At 37.9% G+C, this 22559-nt stretch overlaps 1 protein-coding gene across 2 annotated transcripts in view; it reads right to left on the bottom strand.

The window, feature by feature from the left end:
- The window catches only part of Rnf128 (ring finger protein 128), a 104869-nt gene that overhangs the window by 50083 nt on the left and 32227 nt on the right, over positions 1-22559 (bottom strand). The window contains exon 1 of one of the 2 annotated variants that reach the window (XM_090325922.1): positions 13845-14518. The exons of the other annotated variant lie outside the window; for it this stretch is intronic. Coding sequence (XP_090182048.1) covers positions 13845-14328 — 484 coding nt within the window. The 5' untranslated portion in view covers positions 14329-14518. Of the gene's footprint in view, positions 1-13844; positions 14519-22559 lie in introns of those variants that run through there. 2 annotated transcript variants of the gene reach the window in all.

The raw sequence follows: 22559 nt of genomic DNA, 5'->3' as shown, positions 1-22559 counted from the left end.
TTGATTCAGTGACATTGTGAACCCACCCTAAAACCAAAGGTAAGGCAATCTCCTTAGCCCCCACTCCAAAATAGAAAGGAGAAACATCAGTTGTCAAGGATTATATTTCAGATGTTAATTATTTGGAGATAAAAGGGGTTCTATAGTTAAATAAATTCAGAAAAGTGCATTAAACAAAGTTGAGCATAGTTTATTCAGCAGTTTAGAGGCCCTGAGGAATGCTTCAATGAGAAATATTGCCAGTCTCTAAGACTGGATTATAGATAAGGGGGAGGAGGAAGTTGTCTTTTTTTAACCATAGCATAGTATGTGCTAATAATTTTACATATACCATTTAATTTATCCTTCATAATAATTTAAGATGGACACAGTCCCATAGGGCTGGAACTGTTTTAAGGAGATTAATTTGGCAAAGATCACACAGTTTCTTCATGGTTCAGTTATTAATACAAATCTACCGGACACCTAAATCTCCTCACTGTGCCAGCAAAAAGGACTATAGTCATTTTTAGTTTGTTGGAGCACAATCTGTTTTTCCTCTTTTTTCATTCGTGTATATTAATTATACAAAAGGGTTTCATTGTAGTATTTCCATAATGAATTTAATAGACTTTTATCAAACTCAATCTGTGTATAGCTGTCATATTACAGCGTAATATCTTCATTTTAAGGTGTTTCTGTTTCTTAAAATGAAAATATAAGGAAGAGAAGGAAGACAAGAAAGTTGTTTCCATTTCTTGATTATTTTTCCTCCACGAATGTTTCAGAAGGCACTGTAATATGGATGCCATAGTACTACTGTGTTCCTACTGCCTATATAACAACTATATTTGAATGTATGGTAGTAAACACCTGTGATAATCAAAGAAGTATTATGCTTATTAGTACCAAAGTTGTTAGCAAGAGTTTGACAATTAATATTCTCTAATTGCTTACTGTATGCCTCGCACTTTATTTAGGATATTATAGAACAAAGTCATTACCAATACTCTTTATGAATAAGATAAATGAGGTGCAAGTTAGTAACCTGCCAGATTATCACATGTTTATTCATTGATAGAACTGGAACTCAAGCCAAGCAATGTGAGTCAAGGACACCTGTTCTTGAATTGTAGTATGCTAGCTTCCAATTTCAAATGGAATATGTTCACCTTTGGTATAACAGATTGAAATGAAAATAAAGCAATCATGTAGCTTTCCTTACCATCAAAGGATAAACTGTTGGCTTTATTTACATTACTTAAGGCAAGTCATCCCCATATACTGTTAGTCAGTCCAACTAAAAGGCATCAGCCAGACAGGAGTGGCAAAAAGGGAGTGGCTTTTAGTGGTTAGGGAAAGGGATGTGCCTGATGACTTTACACTGACTACTTTCATTCTCTCTTTCATATCTTGCCTTCTTGTGGAAATGGAGGTAGAAAACAAGATTTCAATACAAACACCTTCATGAAATGTAATTTGGTATAATGTTAGATACTGATTGCTGCTGGTTCTATGAGTGAAAACCTCACTCAAAATAATCATATTTTCCTACTCGTCAGGAAATTGGTTGTTGAAATCCTCTAAATCGAGAAACAATGTATTGACAGCTAACTAAACCAAGTCATAATTAAGATGTATTCCCAAAGTTTTTTTAGAATACTACAAATATTATAAAAAGAAATTAACATGGAAAATCTTTGAGATGAGATAACATGGAAAAGAGAGGTAGAACACTGATAATATGACAAAGAAATTGAGTATGTAGAGAGAGCTTTTTAAACCAGTCTGGTGGGGAAGCATAAGCTAACATTGCAGAACAGCCATTATGAAGAACAACCACAATCAAAATATCTAAAGGGTTATATTTCCAAAGTTTATATGTAAGTTAATTGTTTGGAACCAGAGACATTTTTTCCCATAGTAATATTGCTAAATGATGTTCAATTTCCAGCATTGCCCACAGATTATTGTATGTGAAAACGCTTTGAGGATTGAAAATTGCAAAACAAACAGAAGTTATTTTTTAATCCAAATTTGTAATAAAATTTTTAGAACATAATATCACTATAATAGAGCAAAACAATCATAAGCATTTAAATTGTCTTGAATAGCGGAACATGAGAAAATACCCAGTTAATCAGGAGGATCACATGGTTAATTGGAGGTTTGGGTGGAGATTTGAAGAGAGAATTAGAGACACACTGAAGGACATTAGATATTAAGAGCACTTGTCTGTAATGGGTAATTTCATTTCCAAAGAATCAGAATCATAGAGTAGGGAGCAGACAGACAGACAGAGACAGAAATAGAGAATAAGAACAAATGTGTATGTGTATGTGTCTGTGGTGTGTGTGTGTGTGTGTGTGTGTGAAAGAGAGAAAGAGAGGTGTGAGTACTTGAGGTAGAATTAGCAAGGTTATGCAGGGTTGAGTAAGTGTGTAGAAAAGTAGGGCACAAAAAGCATCTTAGGAAGAAAAGAAGTGGTGCCAAAGCAACCTTTGTTTTTAATAGTTTGATATGTGAACAATCAACTGGTACAATTTCATATAGCAGAATGTAATTTCAAGGGAAATTAATAAGCAATTCAAGTTTAATGAGCTTAAATTGTCTAAATATCATTAATAAAGTATAAAATAGTAACACCATGATTCCCCTCTGCTCTTATTCTAACAAAATTTCCTACCATTTTCTACAATGGCAAAAGCTACCCTCATCCCTCATCAGAGAATGTAGTGTCTCATTTGTCAATATATTGAATTCTTTATACTAAACCATTAAATTTAAATTTAGCAGTAGTCTTAAAAGTATCGAATGCTAGTGAGCTTACACCATCCTGTTCTGGGAAAAATACAAAAATAAAAAGGAAGGTGAGGTACTTATGCATCTATCCTGTTAAGGTAGGATAAAGAAGAAAAGATACATGGGAGATTGAGATTTAAAGCCAGGCCAGGCACAACAATCAGGGACTTTATCTCAAATTAACCAGAAAAAACTTGTAGTTAAATGGTAGAATGCTAAAGTAAACTAAGCAAAAATACAAGGCCCTGAGTTCAAACCATGGTACTGGCACACAAAAAGAAAAGATACAGAATAATAATGCAATGGATAAAGAAAGAGAATCACTCTGTTTTAAAACAGACTCAGTCTTTTAAAGCTCTTTAGTGCTGAATGCTCATTTTTCATATATTTTTATTGTAATTATTAGAAGAGTTACATAGATCAGATAGAAGGTGCATCATTCACAAACATTGATACTCTTTCTCATGTTTTAGTCGCCATTTCCCTTCCCCCGCCCCCTCCCCTCATCTTGTTTTCCCCCCTTTCTCTATCCGATTTCACATAACCAAATACACATATATACAATATATCAGATAACAAGGTGAAATGCTGTAACAACATGAGATAGCCAAGAGACAGCAAAAGAGATGAGAGATAACATAGTACATTAAAGACAACAATCACTCATTATGTGGCTTTTGTTTCTATATCCTGGAGGTCCTTTCATTTAGTGTCATTCTATATGGTCTTATGTATCCAGGTTTTTGAACTCTCATTTTACATTTGATTAAACCATTAGTGTTAACAAGAAAGTTCTCATACTAACAATCATATCAGCTAGATTTATTCAAAAGACAATTCTTAAGTTCTCTGAATAGTGTGAAAATAGTTTCTATGATCAGGATGTGCTTTGTTCACTGTTGTTACTATAGTCACATTACCAACTCTTCCTTTATGATTAATCAACACTATTGTATTACTTGGATTTTAACTTCCTGAGTACAAAAGTAGCATATATCCATACTAGGAAATTCAGAAAATTAAGACATAAGAATGAAGAGAGTATTTATCATCCAGACTTTCTCTAACAATGTTAGTATGATGGGGTATTTTCTTTTTAACAGCAATTATTTAACTGCAGGTAGCATTTAACTAAGCTGCCCTACCATTTTGTCTGAAATGATAAGCTAATGTGTACAGAGAACTATAAACACAGAAGTTCTATTATCATTGTCCTTGAAGAAAGGTCAGAGCAAGCTTGTGCCAGTGGCTCATACCTGTAACCTTGGCTACTCAAGTGGCTGAGATAGGGTGGACCACAGTTAAATCCAGCCCAGGGAAGAAAGTCCTTGACTCTCCATTTTCAAAATAACCAGTAAAAAGCTGGGGATGGGGCTGTGACTCAAATAGCAGAGTGCCACCCAGCAAGCAGAAGACGCAGACACAGTTCAGACCCTAGTACTACAAAAAAAAGTCAAACTAAAAATGGGTTAACTCTAAGTCATGGATTGGTACCTAGTTTGATAATTACAGTATAAAATCCAAGTAATTAACAGATTCTGAACTTAAAAACCTGCATCAGCTCAGCATCATGAATCACCAAACTTTCTTTTTGTAGGAATTCAACATGCTATAGTAAGCCTACTGGTGAATTCAAGCAGTATCTACGTACCATGTTGTATAAAAGGACATACAAACAACTGAAAAAAGAAAAGAGCAGGAAATGGAATAATAACAAGGAGCTCTTGTATAGAGCTACAAGGTGGTGTTGTATTTGCAAAATGTGGTAACTCTGAACTCTCTTAGTATTGGAATAAAAATATGCATGCCCTGTGTACTCAATAATCATTCCCTACAGTATATAGCTGAGGATTCTAGTGTAGCCTGGCCTGATGCAGCAAAAGAGATTTTATGTGGCTGATTGGGCTACAAACACATGCTACAAGTGTATCATTTCACACAGGTCTGGTAATATTCTACTTCTTGGGTTGAGTGCTAGTTACACAGGCGTTTTTGTTTTCACTTTGTGAAAATCCACTGTACTATGAACCCATGACTCATAAACCTTTTTAATATGTCTGTTGTAATTCAGTAAAATGTACATGTATAATTTTCTTCATCTCCAGAAAATTTTGTAGTAGCCTATCAATTAAACTTTGGGGAAAATTCTGACAATCATTTACAGATCAGTGGCCTTGATTTTTTAAAGCCATTTCATTCAGCAAGGCACAACTTAACCAAGCAATAGGGAAACTGAGAGCACACTGAATTGTGAAAAAGATATCACCTATGGAAATACTGAGAGAGTAAAGGAACTGAAGTATAAATGATTATGAAATCCTTCAAAAGATCAAGGCCACAATACCTAAGAATATGGGTTAGACATGAAACAATTTAGGGCTAGTAGGTATATTTTATGCAAGTTTCCATGGAGCATAATTTGTTTGAAATATCCGAGGTCATATCCCTCCCCATCCGATTGTTGTACTTTCTTTCTGATGGCTATTTGAAGTCCAATTTTCAATCTCTAAGTCAATGGCCATGACCTTCAATTATAGGAACACATTTTTCCTATTTTTGATTACACAAAGAATACTTACAATAAAAAGTACTAGGGAGTGTTGTGGTATGATAATTGGGCTGTAGCATATACAGATAGTTTTTAAATTATATATATATATATATATGTGTGTGTGTGTGTGTGTGTCCATTTATAGAGACATAGAAAGAGTATAAAAGAAAGTGATGACAAAAAACTAATATACTCAAATGGTTACAAATTTGTTTTTTAATTTTTCCATATTTCTTCATGCTACATTAATAATCATAAAATTAACTATGATAAAAGTAAAATGCAAAGCTATACCTATGCATGGAAAAAGAGATAAGCCAAAAAATATTAGTAATGCTTGTGTCAGTATTGTGAAATTAGGGGTAACTTGTTATGCTACTTCATGTTTTTCAAGTTTTCTCCAGGAACAATAATTAACATTTTAATCAGAAAATTGCTGAGTAAATGTCCTTGGTACTCTCTGATCTTTCCACCGCTGAAGTGTAAGAAGAAAAATGAAAAGGACAAACAGACAGGGACATGAGATTAAATGTAGCAAACTATGGGTAATGACATATATTATCCAGAGAGAAAAGGAAGGAAATTTTTAGGTGCTCATAAACTAATTTGCTAGGCAACTTATATTCATCTCCACTCCTTTTTTTGCCAGTCCTGGGGCTTGAACTCAGGGCTTCATCACTTTCCTTGGGTTTTGTCAAGGCTAGAGCTCTACCACTTGAGCCACAGCACCACATCTGGCTTTTTTCTAAGTATGTGGTACCAAAGAATCAAATCCAGGTCATTGTGCATGCTAGGCAAGCACTCTACCACTAGGCCACACTCCTGGTCACTCCACTCCTTTATAAAAAAATATTGTCAGGGTAATGAATAGAGGGGTTACAGTTACATTCATAAGGTAGCGAGTACATTACTTCTTGAATTACATTACTTCCCATTGAATTACATTACTTCCCATTCCACTCCTTTTTGGTACAGGCTTATATTATGTTATAGGATACAATGCCATCTTCACTAACCAGCTCAATAGAAGCATTTTAACTAGAGATATACATTGCATTATGATGTAAATAGAATAGGAGGATTGTAGTTCCAGGCAGAAAAATCTGTGAGATTCTATCTCCCTGGAGAGGAGCTAGATGCTGTGGTACAGCTGTGAGTCTCACAATGCCAGAAAACCTAAAGTAGGTATATCATGGGCAGGAAGTGAGATATTATCTCAATAATCATAAATGAGGCTGGAGGTATGGCTCAATAGTAGAGCGTGTCTAACAAATAGAAGGCTCTGAATTCAAAGCTATTACTGTAAAATAAAAAGTAACATAGGGAAAGACTCAATCAAAACTCCTAAAGTTCATTTGCAATTTCCTTACTATGTAATTCTGCCACTAAAAATCCATACAATTTATAGCCATGTATGGTGGCACGTTTGCTTGGAATCCTGGCACTTGGGAAGCCAATGCAAGATCATGAGTTTAAGGCCAGCCTGAGCTACTTAGTAATATCTTGCCTCAAAAAATTTAAAAACGAATCAACCCAGATGCCCCTCAGTTGATGAGTGGATCAACACGATGTGGTATTTATACACAATGGAATTCTATGCTGCTATCAGAAAGAATGACATTGCCCCTTTTGTAAGGAAATGGAAAGACTTAGAAACAATCATATTAAGTGAAGAAAGCCAGACTCAAAGGAACATAGGCTCAATGGTTTCCCTCATTTATCATAGTCAGTAGAAACCTTGGGCTCTCCTAGCAGAGATTTACAATAGAGCAAAACCTAGATACATAAGGCCATATAGTAAGATGATAAATGAAAGGACCTCCAGGATATAGAAACAAAAGCCATATAATGAGTGATTGCTGTCCTTAATGTACTATGTTATCTCTCATCTCTTTTGCTGTCCCTCATCTTGTTACAGTATTTTACTTTGTTATGTGATATATTGTATATATGCTTATTTGGCTATTTGAAACTGGATATGGAAGGGGGTAGAAAGAAGATGAAGGGAGGGAGTGGGTGGAGGGAAATGGGGACCAAGACATGAGAAAGGGGATCAATATTTATTAAGTAATGCGCCTTCTATCTGGTGAAAATAATGTAACCCTTCTATTAATTACAATAAAAGTATATGTAAAAAAGAAAAAAATTAAAAACATAGTCTATACAAATTGTCCATGATAATGATCACTATAGAATCTAGGGAGCCTATCATCCCAAAAAATTTATATACCTTTATTTATACATTCTTCTTACTCCTTCTAGACTTCACATTCCTTAACATGGCAGGACTTAAGTTTCACCTTAATTAACTGTGTACTCATACAAAAATCCAAGGACATAGTGGACAAGTACACTTTTGATACATTCTCAATGATTTGAATACCAATCTCCTTCTTTAGATGTTTTGTGAGTGAATCTTATGACCCTCTGGCTCTAGAATTCTTGGTTGGCTGAGATAATGTTACCAGCATTTCTAGAGCACATCCAGAACAAAGGTTCCTATGAGAAATCTGAAGATGAACAAAGCATAAAATTATTAAAATCCAGTAGGAAGGTAAAATATGTAAACAAAGTACCACCAGCAAAATGCAGACAGTACTAAAAGAAATGAAGCTCTATAAGAACAAAAGGAGTACTGTGGCTTAGTTGTGGGCCATAGTGGGAAGAGCAAAAGAAGGAATTTTATAGAAACACCACCACATAGTATCCATCATTGTGTATAATCATTATGTGTTAATTGAAAATACAATAAAACTAAAGTTTAGAAAACAACAAAAGACAGTCTTTGAGGATTGGGAAGTATTTGTAATGCAGTTTGAAGGATACTGGGATTTTGCCCAGCGGAGTAGGAAAGAAGGGGGAGTCCAGGCAACAGCAGAATTACAGGCAAATAAAGGGGAATGAGAGAGAATGTGAGGTGAAGAGCAGAAGAGAGATGGATAGAAAGCTTGGGATGTACTCTACGAGTAGTTTATTATGAGTCTTGTATGCTATGTGGAGCAATATATCTCAAACTTCTAAGCAGTGGCAATGTAGTCTCAAATTTATAGGTAGTGGTATTTATGTGATTGGAGCTGCATCCTAGTGGCAAGGAATGGAGAGGGAATTGCCTGCAAGGACAATACAAGTTACAGATAGGAAGACCAATAGAAATGTAAGTATTATTTCCCATGAGAATTCTCAAAATGAAAGCAAATTAATCATAGATGCGAAGGGTAAGACAACATATGTAAGATAATTTAAAGTAATAGAGAATCAAATAGATGTGGGGCTGGGCACAGTGGCACACATCTGTAATCCTACCTACTCAGGAAAAAAATTGTGGTTGGAGGCAAGCCCATGTAAAAAGTTAGTGAGACCACATTTCAACAAGTAATCTTGGCTTGGAGGTACATGCTTGTGGGCCATAGATAAGAAAATCATAGTCTGAGGCTGCCCTAGGCAAAACATCTGAAAAATAACTAAAGCAAAATTTCAGGAGTACAAGTGGTAGAGCCTTTATGTAGCAGGAGTGAGGCCCTGAGTTCTAACTCCAGTTTCCCTTATAAAAAACAATTACACACCATAAGCTATTAAAAGGGGAGTTATGGGAACATTTGACACAAAGGAGAATGATTAGATGAATTAGTTAATAAAGTATCAATGACACAAAAGAAAGGCAAGGGAAGCAAGGAACTGGAAGAGTTGTAAAGGAGTAGTCAATATTGAGAAACGCAGTGCTATAGCCCATATCAATAATGACAATTTTGGAAACAGACTCAGGGAAGATTCAGGGTGGCTACTCTGTACCAGTAAATCATTACCACTCAGTACTCTGTGAACCTTTTGTTCTATTGAAAAATGTTATTGTCAGTGTCAATGTCCTGAGGGTAGGCGGGGGAAGGATAAACACTAACAAAGATAGTTGAGAAAGTCTTGGGATGTTTTTAAAATACAATGTCAAATTTTTCTGTGGTTAGGCACCAGTAACTCCTGCCTGTAATTCTCGCTATGTAAGAGGCTAAGATCCAAGGATATTGCTAGGCTGGGCAGGAATACCTGTGAAACTCTTATTTTCTACCACCAAAAAGCCAGAAGTGGAAGTGTGGCTCTAACAGGTAGGTACTTTGTGTGGGTATATGGGCATACACATGTGCACACACACACACACGTACACACACACACACACACACACACACACACACACACTTTTTGAGGGCAAATTTAATCGGTACCTTGAGTAAAAAGCAGTTACTGCCAAACCTTGGAGGGGCCAAGGATAGTTTGCTAGTAAGAGAAAATCAGTCTACCCTTCTTATTCTTGAAGAGTTCTAGTGAGGATTTGGACATGGACTTTGAAGTATTCAGACAACTCATTTTATGTTCTTCAAATACAGGATTTAACTTTCATTTTATAATACACATTTAACAGTGATTAAAAAGGTAACAGTATATGTCAGAAGCTATGCTCAACATTTTATCTACATTATGTGATTTACTCCTAGAAATGTTTTGAGGCAAGTTTATTATTATGCTCTTTACATGGGAGAAAGCCAAGCGAAATAAAATATCTAGCCTGAGAGTTTTACAATGTGAAATAGGAGAGCTCTTGCTTTGAACTAACAGGCCCTTCTGTCTTTCAACAATGCACACAAGCAACTGCTTTCTTTATTAAAGTGTATCCCATGCCGTTAAAGACCACCAAATCATCGATATGGACTGCTTCACTTCATTCACTTTCTAAAATAGCCCTCTAGGAATAATACTTCTCCTGCTATCCTCTTAAAGATGCCTCAAGTTCTTGTAAATATGACATGAACTAGGAAGTTTGTAGTTCTGCATGTGTCTTTCAATAAATTCATGCCTGTACATGTTGATTCAAGGAAAACTGGAGAAGCAAGTACACACACCACTTCAACTCGTAGGCTGTGCTCAACTAGACAGCAGGCAAAGCTTAGGCCCATCTGCCTGGGGAAAGAACAGTTTGTTGTGCAATATGGAGAGCAACAGTGAGAGCGTGTTTAACGTGTCTCATTGTCAAAATGTACATTTTAGAGAACTTCAGTGGTTACTGTGTTTTGGTTGTTCCTTATATGATTTTCATATTTAAGGTAGGGACTTTGACTAGTAATGCAAGTTTCCAACCAAAACTTCCTCCAATTTTTTCTTCTAGGTTTCTGGCTTCATTTGACTAAAATATGTATATCCTGAGATTTCAAGGCAAGATGTTAACAAGCATCTGTCATTTATAATTATTTATCTGCACGAGTCAGGATTGTCTGAATCCTTTGCTGTCAAAATAAAATACATAGACAAAATGGCAGGGGTTGGTGTTAGGCTGCAGCAATATCTTTTGTGACATTTTTGTGTACATTAAAAAAAGCCTCATTTTCTAACTGATTGCTCTTCAACAGTGGCTTGCTCTGTAATAAACAAAAAGAAATCAAAGCAAGTTTTCTAAGCCAGTTTGTTCTATAACTTGAGACAAGTATGTCTTCATGGTCACAGGATTGTGGTAGGTAACAGTATGGATACCCACTACAAACTCCAACACAGGACAAACCATTCATTCTAGGCCTCTATGAGAATGGTTGAAGAGAGATCCTCCAAACAGAAAAGACAGCAACTGTTTTCCACATTTGGTGGTCTCCCACATAGCTCATAGCAATATATAATGAGTCAATCAGCACTCAAATCTCAGTCCTACCTTCATGCCAGTATAATGCATGCAACTTATTTTGACCATATATTAAAAAAGAAACCCTAGGGCCACTGTCAGGAGTGAGTAAAAAAAAAACAACATAGCACTTTACAAACATATTTGATAACACACATGGCTAGAATGAAAAGTGATTTTTCCCCTTGCATTGAATAGTAGTTTCTCTAGGGAGTCAAGGGAAGAATGTGATTTGCTACCTAAGTAATTTGCTAGGTTTTTTGTACAGTTAGCTTAATGGTAGTATTTGCTATGCCATCATCTTGGGCAACTACAAAGTGTCAAAAATACCTTTCTGAATCTGTATAGAATAGATCTTTTGTGGTACCTGAAATACAATAGCCTTAATTAGATTCTGAATGTGCTCATATCATAGTGGGATAATCATATATTTGTATATTAAATTTTGCATCATCTTAGCCTTAACCTATTATGACAAATAACCTTATTGATGATTCATTATCTGCTAGATGGTTTACATGTAGTATCATTAATAATCATAACAATATAAATATTATCTTCATGCAGGGACTGGGAATATGGTCTAATGTTAGTGTGCTTGCCTAGCATGCAAAAGCTCTGGGTTCGATTCCTTAGTACCACATACACATAAAAAGCCATAAGCAGTGTTATGGCTCAAGTGATCGAGTGCCAGCCTTGAGAATGTTCAAGGACAGTGCCAATGTCCTGAGTTCAAGCCCCAGGACTGGAAAGAAAAAAAAAAGGAGTGCATCTGATCAATATTACCTCCGTGGTAAACATGAGTAAGGAAGACTCAGGAAAGTTAAAGAATTTACTTATGACCACAAATCCAGAATTTGATCCCAATCTTGACTACAATGCTTTTTGTATTACACCCAATTTACCTTATAAAGCATACCTTATAAATCATACCTTATAAAGCACAAACAAAAAACCTAGGTCAGAATTTTCAGAGTCAAATACAAGCATCAATACTAAATAGGTAACAGACTTAACACCACTAAGGATCCTGGAGCTATTTATATCTTACCTTCTAAAGCACAAGGCAAGATGTAAATAGACTACTTAGAACATAGTAGGAGCTTAACAAAAAAATTATTGTCTCCTAATATTATCAGGTCAATATCCTTAACAAGAGTACAATGAAACTTATCTCAGTAGGAACTCTCTAATTAAGGAATAATCTATGATAAATCATTCAAGCAAATGAATCTCCTTTGGAGGAGACAAAGTCAAACCTTTATACTTAGCCAACTGAAATGTAAATACTAAATTTACTAAGTCTCATCATTATTACTGGCCTTTAAAAAGTAATTTCATTCTAACCAATGCGTTATCAATGAAGAGAGATTTTGTTTTCTCTTTTAATCAGTGGAGTAAATCTAAGAATCACAGTTTTACAGCAGGAAAGAATCGGAGTTCATTTAGCTCACTTTTATCTCTGCATACTATGACAAGTTGGTGTTCACCATTACATCTATACCACTATTTGATGCGTGTGTTGTACAAGGTCACAAACCTGATAGAAGTCAAGAAGAGGGGTTGGTACAAGTCTAATCTGTTGACTCCCACTTCAGTGCTCTTTGATGGATGCCACCCAGCCTCCCAATGCAAGAGCTCTCTAGGTAGAGGTCCTCAGAGCGCTTTACAAAAAATGAAAAAGCACTAAACCTTTAGGAGTTAATAAGGAGAGTCATCTCTCCAGTGACTGCTTCATATCAGCTAACCTTTAGATACACTGTCCTAGACAATGAAGGCTTTATTTCATTTGTACTGTCAAGGAAAACCTGTGGATAAGTTGTTTTTTTTATTCTGAATTATTTTACTGATATGGACATTAGAGTCAAAAGGCTTTCAAATAAGTTGTCCAAGGTCATGGAGTAAACAAATGAGGAAGAAGCTTGAACCAAGGTCTAACTTGAGGCCCAGCTCTTAGCAATCATAATATATTGCTATTACATTCTGTTCCTTTTTCTACCCCAGTTATTTGTCCTTCAGGGCCCAGGATCAATATGTGCATATAGGATGGATATGTAATCACAAATAGGGAGGTTTCTGGAAAGGATAACTTGGGGTAGGGTAGTCACTGACAGTAGCTCTGAAAATTTAAGAACTACTTTGACTCCTTTTGTAAAGCAAAAGGCCTTTATGTATAATAAACCTTGCTTTTTCCTTAACAGTAATTATCTGTTTTGGATCCCAATGACCTACATCAGATTTTTTTTCCAGAGGCAAAGAAAAGCACCAGTAGTAAATAATCATTTGGGACTTGAGACCACTGAGCAGAGAAGAATCCAGGAGCTGACAAAGTTTCCACCAAAATCGCAGTGAGGTTAACTAGGGTGCAGTAACACAATCTTGTATCTGATACCTAGGAAAGAAGGGGTGAAAAAAAGGAAAGAAGAGTAGAAAATCTGGTTTTATACAGCAAAGAGTGAGGGAAAAAGAGATTCCTTGTGGATATTTTTTGCCAGTCCTTTAAAAGCCAATGCCGAGTCCACTCTGATCACTCAGTCTACAGCGGGGTGGAGGGTGTAAGGAATCTACCCTTGTGAACCACCAGGAAAGGGCAACGCAACAAGCCCAAGCTGTCCTTGATTTCCTAGCTTTCTCACCCCATTTGTCTCACACTGTTCTACCAGAAAGGCAAATTGTGAAGGATTTTTTCCCCGCCCAACCCCCACACCTGGTAAATGTCGGGAAGAACCCGGCTCCACTCGGTGGGGTCATTTTTGTTCAGAGCAAGGGGATAGGGAAGAGAAAAACACTGAAGAAAATAGGAGAAAGTGGCCATGGCAGAAATTTGAAGGGGTGCAATGTAGTAGCTGCACTCACCCGGGTGAGACATGGGGATGACCTCATTGCGGGTCCCCGGGAAGTTAAAGATGACGGCTCCAGAAGCCCCTCTCTCATAAGCCAGATGGATCTTGTCTGCGAAGGTGCAGCCCCCGCCACGCTGGATGAGGGCCAACCAAGAGACTTGGACGGCTTTTCCCCAAACGGTGGGTACCGTGAAATTCGTGTGCGGGTTACACGCGTTGAGTGCCCCGGGCCCGTCGGGTGGTACCAGGACCCCAGCCACGGGCTCCAGTGGCGAGTCCTGGCCATACACGCCCTCCTCGCTCAGCTCCCACACTGTGCGGTTCACTCCGGTGTGCGGAACCCGCCAGGACACGTTGAGGTACGCGGTCCACACTGCTTCGGCCCCACGGGAAGCAGGGGCATGTGGACTAAGAGCGAGTAAAAAGCACCAGGCCAGCAAGCGGGAGGAGCCACAGCCACCGCAGCGAGCGACCCCAACCCCAGACAACGGCCCCATGGTGCGAGCGCTCCGCGGTACCCTACGGGCCTGCCGCACGCGTCCGTTCGGGGCACCGCAAGGACCCGGCCTCGACCAGGTAAGTCCCAGGTAAGGAGCAGATACAGAGCCACGGGCGCCACGCGTGCGAGGTGGGAAGCTGGAGGCACGTAGCAGCAGTAAAGACCTTGCAGTAGACGCAGCTCTTGAAAGCTGCTAGTCCGCTTCCCCACTGCTGCGTCGAGCTCCCGGGCACCAGCGGGAAGCTCCGCCCAGCTGACTGGGGGTAGAGGTGGTTGGGAGGGAGGAAAGGACACTGCGGGATCCGCCTCTTAAAAGGGTAACGGAATGGGAAGCCTTACTGTTGGGGTGAAGGGGGGGCGAGTGGTTATGTTGTGTCATTTCATGAAAAATACGCTAGTGAGGAACTGTAAGATCTGCAAACATACAGGCTTTTTCTTTTCTTTTCTTTTCTTTTTTGGCGAGGGAAAGGCGGGATTGGGGGATCCGAGCCTGTTTACAATAGCAACAACACCTTTGCTCTCTGCTTGACATTTGTGAAAAAGGATTTCTGGTGCTTCTACTGTAAGAATGTGAAAGTACTCCTCAAAAGTAGCCCACACGGATATCTCATTTGGAGTCAAGAGAATTTAAGAAGCAGACTAGTGCTAGAGGCTGGGTAATTACTCATCTCTAGAAGAGCATGCTTGTAACTGTCCCCTACTCCCCTCCCCCTTTTATAACTGATAAAACACCTTTCTCCTTTCCTGCACTCAAAAATCATCGTCTGTATAGATCTCCTTCTTACCCTTACCTTAGGCTACAGAATTTAGTGTATCCTGTACCTCTTCCAAGTAATCTTGTTTCTCACAAACGAAGGACTAATTTCATATACCTCATAACAAAGCCATCATTCCCCCTTCACCTTCCACACACCAATTAAACAAAAAGGATATTAATTCCTATAGCATTCACGACTTTAACTATATCTTTCTCCATTTCCCAACAACTGGAAAGAACCTGACCCACCTAGACAATTCATCTAGGCCACTAGAGAATTGCTAAAACATATCCTTACTTGACTGTATAATTTCTGTCTATTCCATCAACCGTGACATTTACTAGGCACCCAGGAAGTAGACATTGTACTGAGCTCAATTATTGCACCTACGATTTACCACGTATTAATAACATTTGACCTTCACAGACTTCTTTGTACTTCAGTTTCAAAAAATGGGAACAACCAAATTGTTATTGTAAAAGTGACATACAGAAGGCTTACAGTTACATAACTCAGATAATGACTTCATTTCTTTTTGAACCGTGTCACCCTTTCTCTTGTTTTCTCCCAACTTCATAGAGTTCAAATGATTAAAGAACTTCATAAACACACAATATTTAATATAGTTCATAGCATGCTGTAAAATTTATTTCCCCAATATTATTACTAAAAAGATTCATGAAAACAATACTGTAATCATACTAAAGGTGTTACCTTAAGACAATAATCAGAAACATGATACTTAGGATGACTAGTCTTCGTATTTTTTGTATACTACTGGGGTTTGACATTAGCACATTGCACTTTCTAGAAAGGAACTACAGCACTTGAACCACTTCAGTTTTTACCTTACTTCTTTTTGAAGAAGGATCTCACTTTATACTGCAACCCTTCTTTCCCCTGTAGCTGCATACCAAACCAACTAGCCATTGGTCCATATGCAGTTTCTTACACTCTACTTTTCCCCCCAGCAGCTGGCCCAAGTGCTTAGTCCACATCTCCTGTTCCAAAGTAGCTAGAATTACAGACTTGAGCCAACACCTTGGCCCATTATTTTGATTCAAAGAAATCCAATCTACTTTATTCAGCGCAACCTTTATTAAATTCCCAGTCAATTTTAACCTTCAATCTATGTAGCCTTTTCACATGGGATAATGCTGAACTTCATATTCTTTTTTTATATGTTTATCTGTACTGCTGTTCTAACTCATGGTCTTTATGCTTCCTTAGGCTGATATTCTACCACTTGAGCCAGCTCTTCTCCTTTGCGAGATACTTTAGAGATCAAGTCTAGCAAACTCTTCTGCCCAGCCTGGCCTCAAACATCAATTCATCCAGGTATCAGCCTTTTGAGTAGCTACGATTGGAGCTACTTGTGCCCAGCTTGAACTAGACCTCTTACACATTGAGAGAGACCTGGAGGAAAGTATATGTACCAAACTGCAAACAGACAACTAGAATATAAATAAATGGATAATTCTATGGAACATGGATCTTTATATTGGAAGGGACATTAGGGGTCAATGGGAGGTAGGTTATAGAGTCAGTACCATGGTACACCCAGATACTGATAATGTTAATCTAAGAGATTTAAGTAACCAAGAAGAAAACAAATGAATAAGAGTAGCCATCTCAAATGAAACAGTAGAGTATTTCAGATATTGTCCAAATTTTGTTGTGAAGAACATTTAAGATTCAATCAAGCAATATCACTTGAAAGAAAAACAACTACATTGTATTTTGAATAAATGATATGCTTAAATGGTGTGTTTAAAAGGAGATATTTTATAAGATATGTATAAAAATGAAATTTGGGTGAAGATATTCGCCAATGTTCCTCCACTTATTATTTTCTTTATATTTATTTCACATTTAATATATGCCATGGGCTAAACAGTGGAGTACAAAGTTAAATAAGGAGTCACCTGTGTTCTCAAAAAGCTCATAGATTAGCTTTGATGAGAAACACAAGTAAAATTATTCCACTAAAGAGTACTATACATATGTGGTGTCTTCTCTACAAGAAGGTATGCACAGGGTAGTAGTGAGTGATAAAAAAAGAAGCAGTGACTCACACCTGTAACCCTAGCTACTCAGGAGGTTGAGATCTGAGGATCACAGTTAAAAGCCAGCCCAGGCACTACAGAACAGCCTGTGCACTAAAGAACATGAGACTTTTATCTCCAATGAATCACTAAAAAATGGGAATTGGAACTGTGGCTCAAAGAGTAGGGTGGTAGCCTTAAGCTGAAGAACTCAGGGACAGCACCTAGGCCCAGAGTTCAAATCCCATGACCCACAAAAATAATGAGAGACACTTAGACTGGGAAATAAGAAACAGCATCTCAGGCTGGGAGTTTGACCTAGTGGTAGAGTGCTTAGCTAGCATGCATGATGACCTGGGTTTGATTCCACATACATAGAAAAAGCTGGAAGTGGTTCTGTAGCTCAAGTGGTAGAATGCTAGCCTTGAGAAAGTCCAAGGATAGTGCTCAGTCCCAGAGTTCAAGGCCCAGGACTGGCATAAAGAAAAAGAAATAGCATCCCAGAAGACATGTTATCTGTACTGAGTTTAAAAGAGTTCCCTTTTCTAGGCACAGAGCAATATAAGGATTGTGCAAAGATAGGGCTTGGGAAGTTATAATTCCTACAGTCCTTTTAAGTGCATTTTTGGAATCTAGACTTCAAAAGGAAGTGTGTTAAGTGATAAGGTTGGTAGGGTATGGATGAAGCTCAGGCAGGGCACTAGTTTGGCATAGGAGAGATCTGGGGTCTGATCACCAGCACTGCAAAACAATAAATAAAAGAGATAAAGTTGGAAAGATACAAAAGGTTTATATCTTCAGAATCCATTGGGTAAAGCTAACACCCTTTTAACTTTTTTTGTTGGTCGTGGGGCTTGAACTCTGGACCTGGGCACTGTCCCTGAGCTCTTCAGCACAAGACTAGCATTCTACCACTTTGAGCCACAGCACTACATCCAGTTTTCTGGTGGTTAATTGCAGATTTTCATGTCTGAGCTGGCTTTGAACCATGATCCCCAGATCACAGCCTCCTGAGCAGCTAGGATTACAGGCCTGAGCCACCAGCACCTGGCATGTTTACAATTTACATAACAAAAAAAAACTAATATATACTATTAAACCGGAAGCAGGGAAGAACATCACATTAGAAATTTAGATATCATTAGGATGCCTGTGGATAACAGATTGGAGGGAACAGAAGAGAAAGAAAGAAGCTTGGAGAGATGATTGTTGAAAGTGCCTCCTGGTCAGGAATAAAAGTATTCTGGCTGAACAAAAATGAGAAGAAATGGATAGAATAGGGATGCATCTTGGAAGTAGAATTAAGCACATTGGATTGGGAGATGAAATACAAGGAGGAATTAAAGATTGCTCTGAGGCCCTTGGCTCTGAAAACTGCATAGCAATCAATCAGGGAATCCATAAAGAGGGTTGATTCTGAGGTACTTATGAGAAAACCAAGTTAAACAGTGTAGTAGGCAGTTGGATTGGACAGTTACTGTACACCAAAGCACAAGGAAACAGAAAGGGTGTATATATATATATATATATATATGTATTAGCAGAAAGGAAACTTTCCTACTCTTAATGCATTTATTGTTTACTCCACTGTGGGGTGGAGAAACTTATTTGCTGCCGAGTGCCATTTGGATATTTATAAGATCATATAGGCCATAAAAATTATCAATACAGACAAATGGACTGTGGCAGCTGATGCAAAGCATGTCCAGTCATGTACCAAATGATTTCGAGAGCCTTATATGGCCCAGGGTTTGAACATTCCTTATCCTTGCCAGGAATAGTCATAGATATAAATAGACAATAACAATACAGAGTAAGAAATATTATGATTGAGAAAATCCTAAGATATTTTATCAACATGAATATGCCTGAGTCTCTAGAAACAAGAAGATGTTTCTAAAGAGTGTAAAGATATCCAGGGCATAAGTGTAATATATAATACCACAGAACATTCAGGGAACTAACATGTAAATAGATATGGCAAGGATGTAAGTTGGCAAATGTAAGCCAAGGAAGGTAAAGCTGTTCATGTAGGTTGTACCAGAAAATGAAAAGTTTAGAAAACCATATAAATATATATATACACATATATGCAATATATGCATAAACATAAATAAAGAAATCATGGCAAAATGATAACTATTACATTAAATTTAGATGAGTATATAGATTCTTCATAAATTATTTTTCCAAATTTCCTCTGTATTTTCTAGTTTTTGTAGTAATAATTTTAAAATTGTGAATTAACCTAGAAGCTAGTGGACCAAATGAATGACACAATCACATCTGAATTTTTATAGTTCATCAGACTGTATGAGGGTAAAACGGGACAGAGAAGCTAGTGAGAGGCTGATGTCATCTGGAGGCTTCAGCAGGCCTAGACCAGTAGACTGTAGAACTCAGAAAGCAGCCTGATGACACGAATCATTAAACTATCCTCTGAACTTCCCTTGCTCTGAGTACATCCTCACCAAGCAACCTTCTTATTATCATTTAGCTTCTCATGTAAATATGTCTACAGGGAGATAGTGCACTGATCAGCAAACACTATTATTTGGTCCATTTGGAAGTTATACTTCTCATTATAAATTAATCAATTGGCATTCTGGCATATATATTGGTCTCTTGTGAATATGGTTAACTGTGAGTCAGCTCCCAGGAGTCTGGTCACTGGTTATGCTACCAATCAGATTTCAAAGCTTAGAACCAGACTGTAGATCATGATTACATCAAAGGCTTTCCACTCTGATCAATTTGTTGGCTTTCCCTACAATATCCTTCTGTTTCACTGTGAGATCTTTTTGAATAACGGGCTCTTTGCTTCTAAGAGTGAGGTTTGTTGATCAAGGACATACTCATTATCAAGGAGCTAGGTAGAAATGTACAATCATGGTTCCAACCCCAGAACAAATGAATCAGAATCTGCATAATATGTATATACATATATAAGTTTGAGAAGCCTTGAAATAGACCAGAGTATTCCAGACAGAGAGCCAGCCTCACCCTCAAGACACTTCAAGTTGTGGAACTCACTACCTCACAAAGCATTGTGGGCCTACATTTTTCTGTTGGAATGTTCGTGTAAATATAGTTGACCTTGCTTATTTCATTCTTTTCCTCCTATTCCCCCTTGAGGGCTCCAGGCCCTTAGAGTGTCTATGCTGCTCTATGGTCATAGGTCTACTCCAGTAGCAACTTTGCTTCGGACAGTACTCCTGTGTTATACCTTACTTGACTTCTAATAAACCAAATTTACTATTCTGAAGTATAGTCTCTCAGGGCGAGGTGAATAACAAATATAGTGCCTTGAACATTTACTATGTGATTTACATAGTAATTTTCACATGTAACCCTCACAATCATCAATTACATTAACCTCACTTTCAGCAGAAGAGTTTCCAGAAAGGCTGAGGGAGAATCAGCCACATGCCTAAGCTCATAGCTAGAAATCAAAGCAGAATTCCAATGTAGTTCTGACTCCAAGTATTAATAGCTGGCAACAACTCACGATGTTCCCTCTGGAGAATGCCACACACATTTTAACACTGCTTTATACTAAAGAAAGTTCAAGTGAAATGTTTCTTGTGTGCATTTTAGGCACTGTGACTGTTGAGGGAGATATATTCGGGCTAGGAGCCTTTTTGAATTCCTGAAATTCTGCCACAAAGGCCAACTTTGCCAAATATCTGTATCAGCAATACTCCACTGAAATGGCCTTTAGCAGTATGTTCTCTATCTAATGATGAACTGATAAGCAGAGCAGCCTCCTGCAAGGGCAGCAGGGGGGCACTGCTCTGACAGATTAAGTTTCACATCACATTGAGTTTCTGCAGAGGCGTTAGAGACCAATGATTGTGATCAGTCTTTAATATGTCTGCAAAAAATAAATGAGACATCACATCTGGCATCTTACCATTAAATAAATGATAAATCACAACTTGGAACAACTTGTGCCCAGGCACCTCAGTAATGCTGTGGTTATCCAGGAATATAGAATGTATAGAGAAGGGATGGCAACACATGTCATCTCTAGGCAGCTGCTGTCTAGGGAGGAAGAAGAAAATAGTGGAAGTGTGGAGAGGAAACAGACAAACCAAACAAAGCAAAACAAAATGGCCAAGTATAATACCACAGAATGCTTCTAAATGATATATCATCACTTGTACATGTAAATAAACCCCCAGTCAGCTCTTGATGGTATAGCCATTAGAAAACAAGGAATAAAAAAGTCCCAAAGGTTTCATCTATCCAATGACAAGAAGAGATTTCAAAAATGGGCTTAAAGTTAGTGGATTTGCTATGTAGTTTTTGTATATGTATCATCAGTAGCTACAACTGAGAGGTTGCAATGGGGTAGGTATTTTATAAGTATTATATGCTACAACTTAGAGAAGAAAAAATAAACTGGGCTCAGGTCAAGTCACCTGTTGAGATGACCCATCTCTACCATTTGGTTACTAAAATAGGAATTAGAATCCAAGTCTTAGTGTAAAATTTAACTCTTCTCCTTTGATTATTTTGTACCCTCCATGATTACTTTCAAAAATAAAAGGGAGCCAGAAGTGTGGCCTAGTAGTAGAGTGCTTGCCTAGCATGTACGAAGACTGGGTTCAATTCCTCGGTACCACATACACAGAAAAAAGCTGGAAGTAGTGGTAAGGCTCAAGTGGTAGAGCTCTAGCCTTGAGAAAGTCCAAGGACAGTGATCAGGCCCTGAGCTCAAGCCTATGACTGGCAAAAAAAGAGAAACATTCATAAATTTGGCTTAGACTTTGGTTCTCACAACAGATATTATCATACTCAAATCCCCATTTTTCTGATGAGAAAAATGAGGTACAGAAAGGTCATCTATTTCCTGAAGGCTACACAGCTAGTCAGTTGCAGCTGGAATTCCCACAGGGTTTTATATGACTTCTCATTCCAATCCCTTTTCCTTCTATGGTACTTCATACATAGAAAGAGTATTGTTACAAGGTGGAAAGTTTGGGGACTTTTCAGTTACAGCCACTGATAGATTTTAGCATACTAAATCTTTTCACCAGAAATTCTCAATAACAGAGACTGTGAAAGTAAATCCAGTGAAGAGTTTCATAATCATTATAAACGTCTATACATTCAGTTGTATAGTCATACTCATGATTGTGGAAAGGAGTGCCCTAACATGTTGTTACACAAGGTTCCCCCCTCCCCGACCAGTGAAAATTAGTACTCAGGACATCATAGAAAATTTGGCCTCAATTGTCCACTTAATTGCATTTGGCATTTGGAGGATCAGATTAGCTATGCTGAGTTTAGAGAAGTTTAAGAAAACCTTGGATTACTGAGGAGGGATTAAAACTGTGATCTCAAACGAAAGTTGGACAGAGGAGGCTCTGAGATGAACTTTCCTGTCCACTGTGGTATCAAGCAAATATCCTGTCTTTCCT

This window comes from Megascapheus bottae, chromosome X, assembly GCF_031878675.1.
Source record: "Megascapheus bottae isolate mThoBot1 chromosome X, mThoBot2.hap1, whole genome shotgun sequence".
NCBI classification, from domain to species: Eukaryota; Metazoa; Chordata; class Mammalia; order Rodentia; family Geomyidae; genus Megascapheus; species Megascapheus bottae.
The sequence above is the reverse complement of the archived record's forward strand: the minus strand, read 5'-3'. Positions and strand labels throughout refer to the sequence as shown.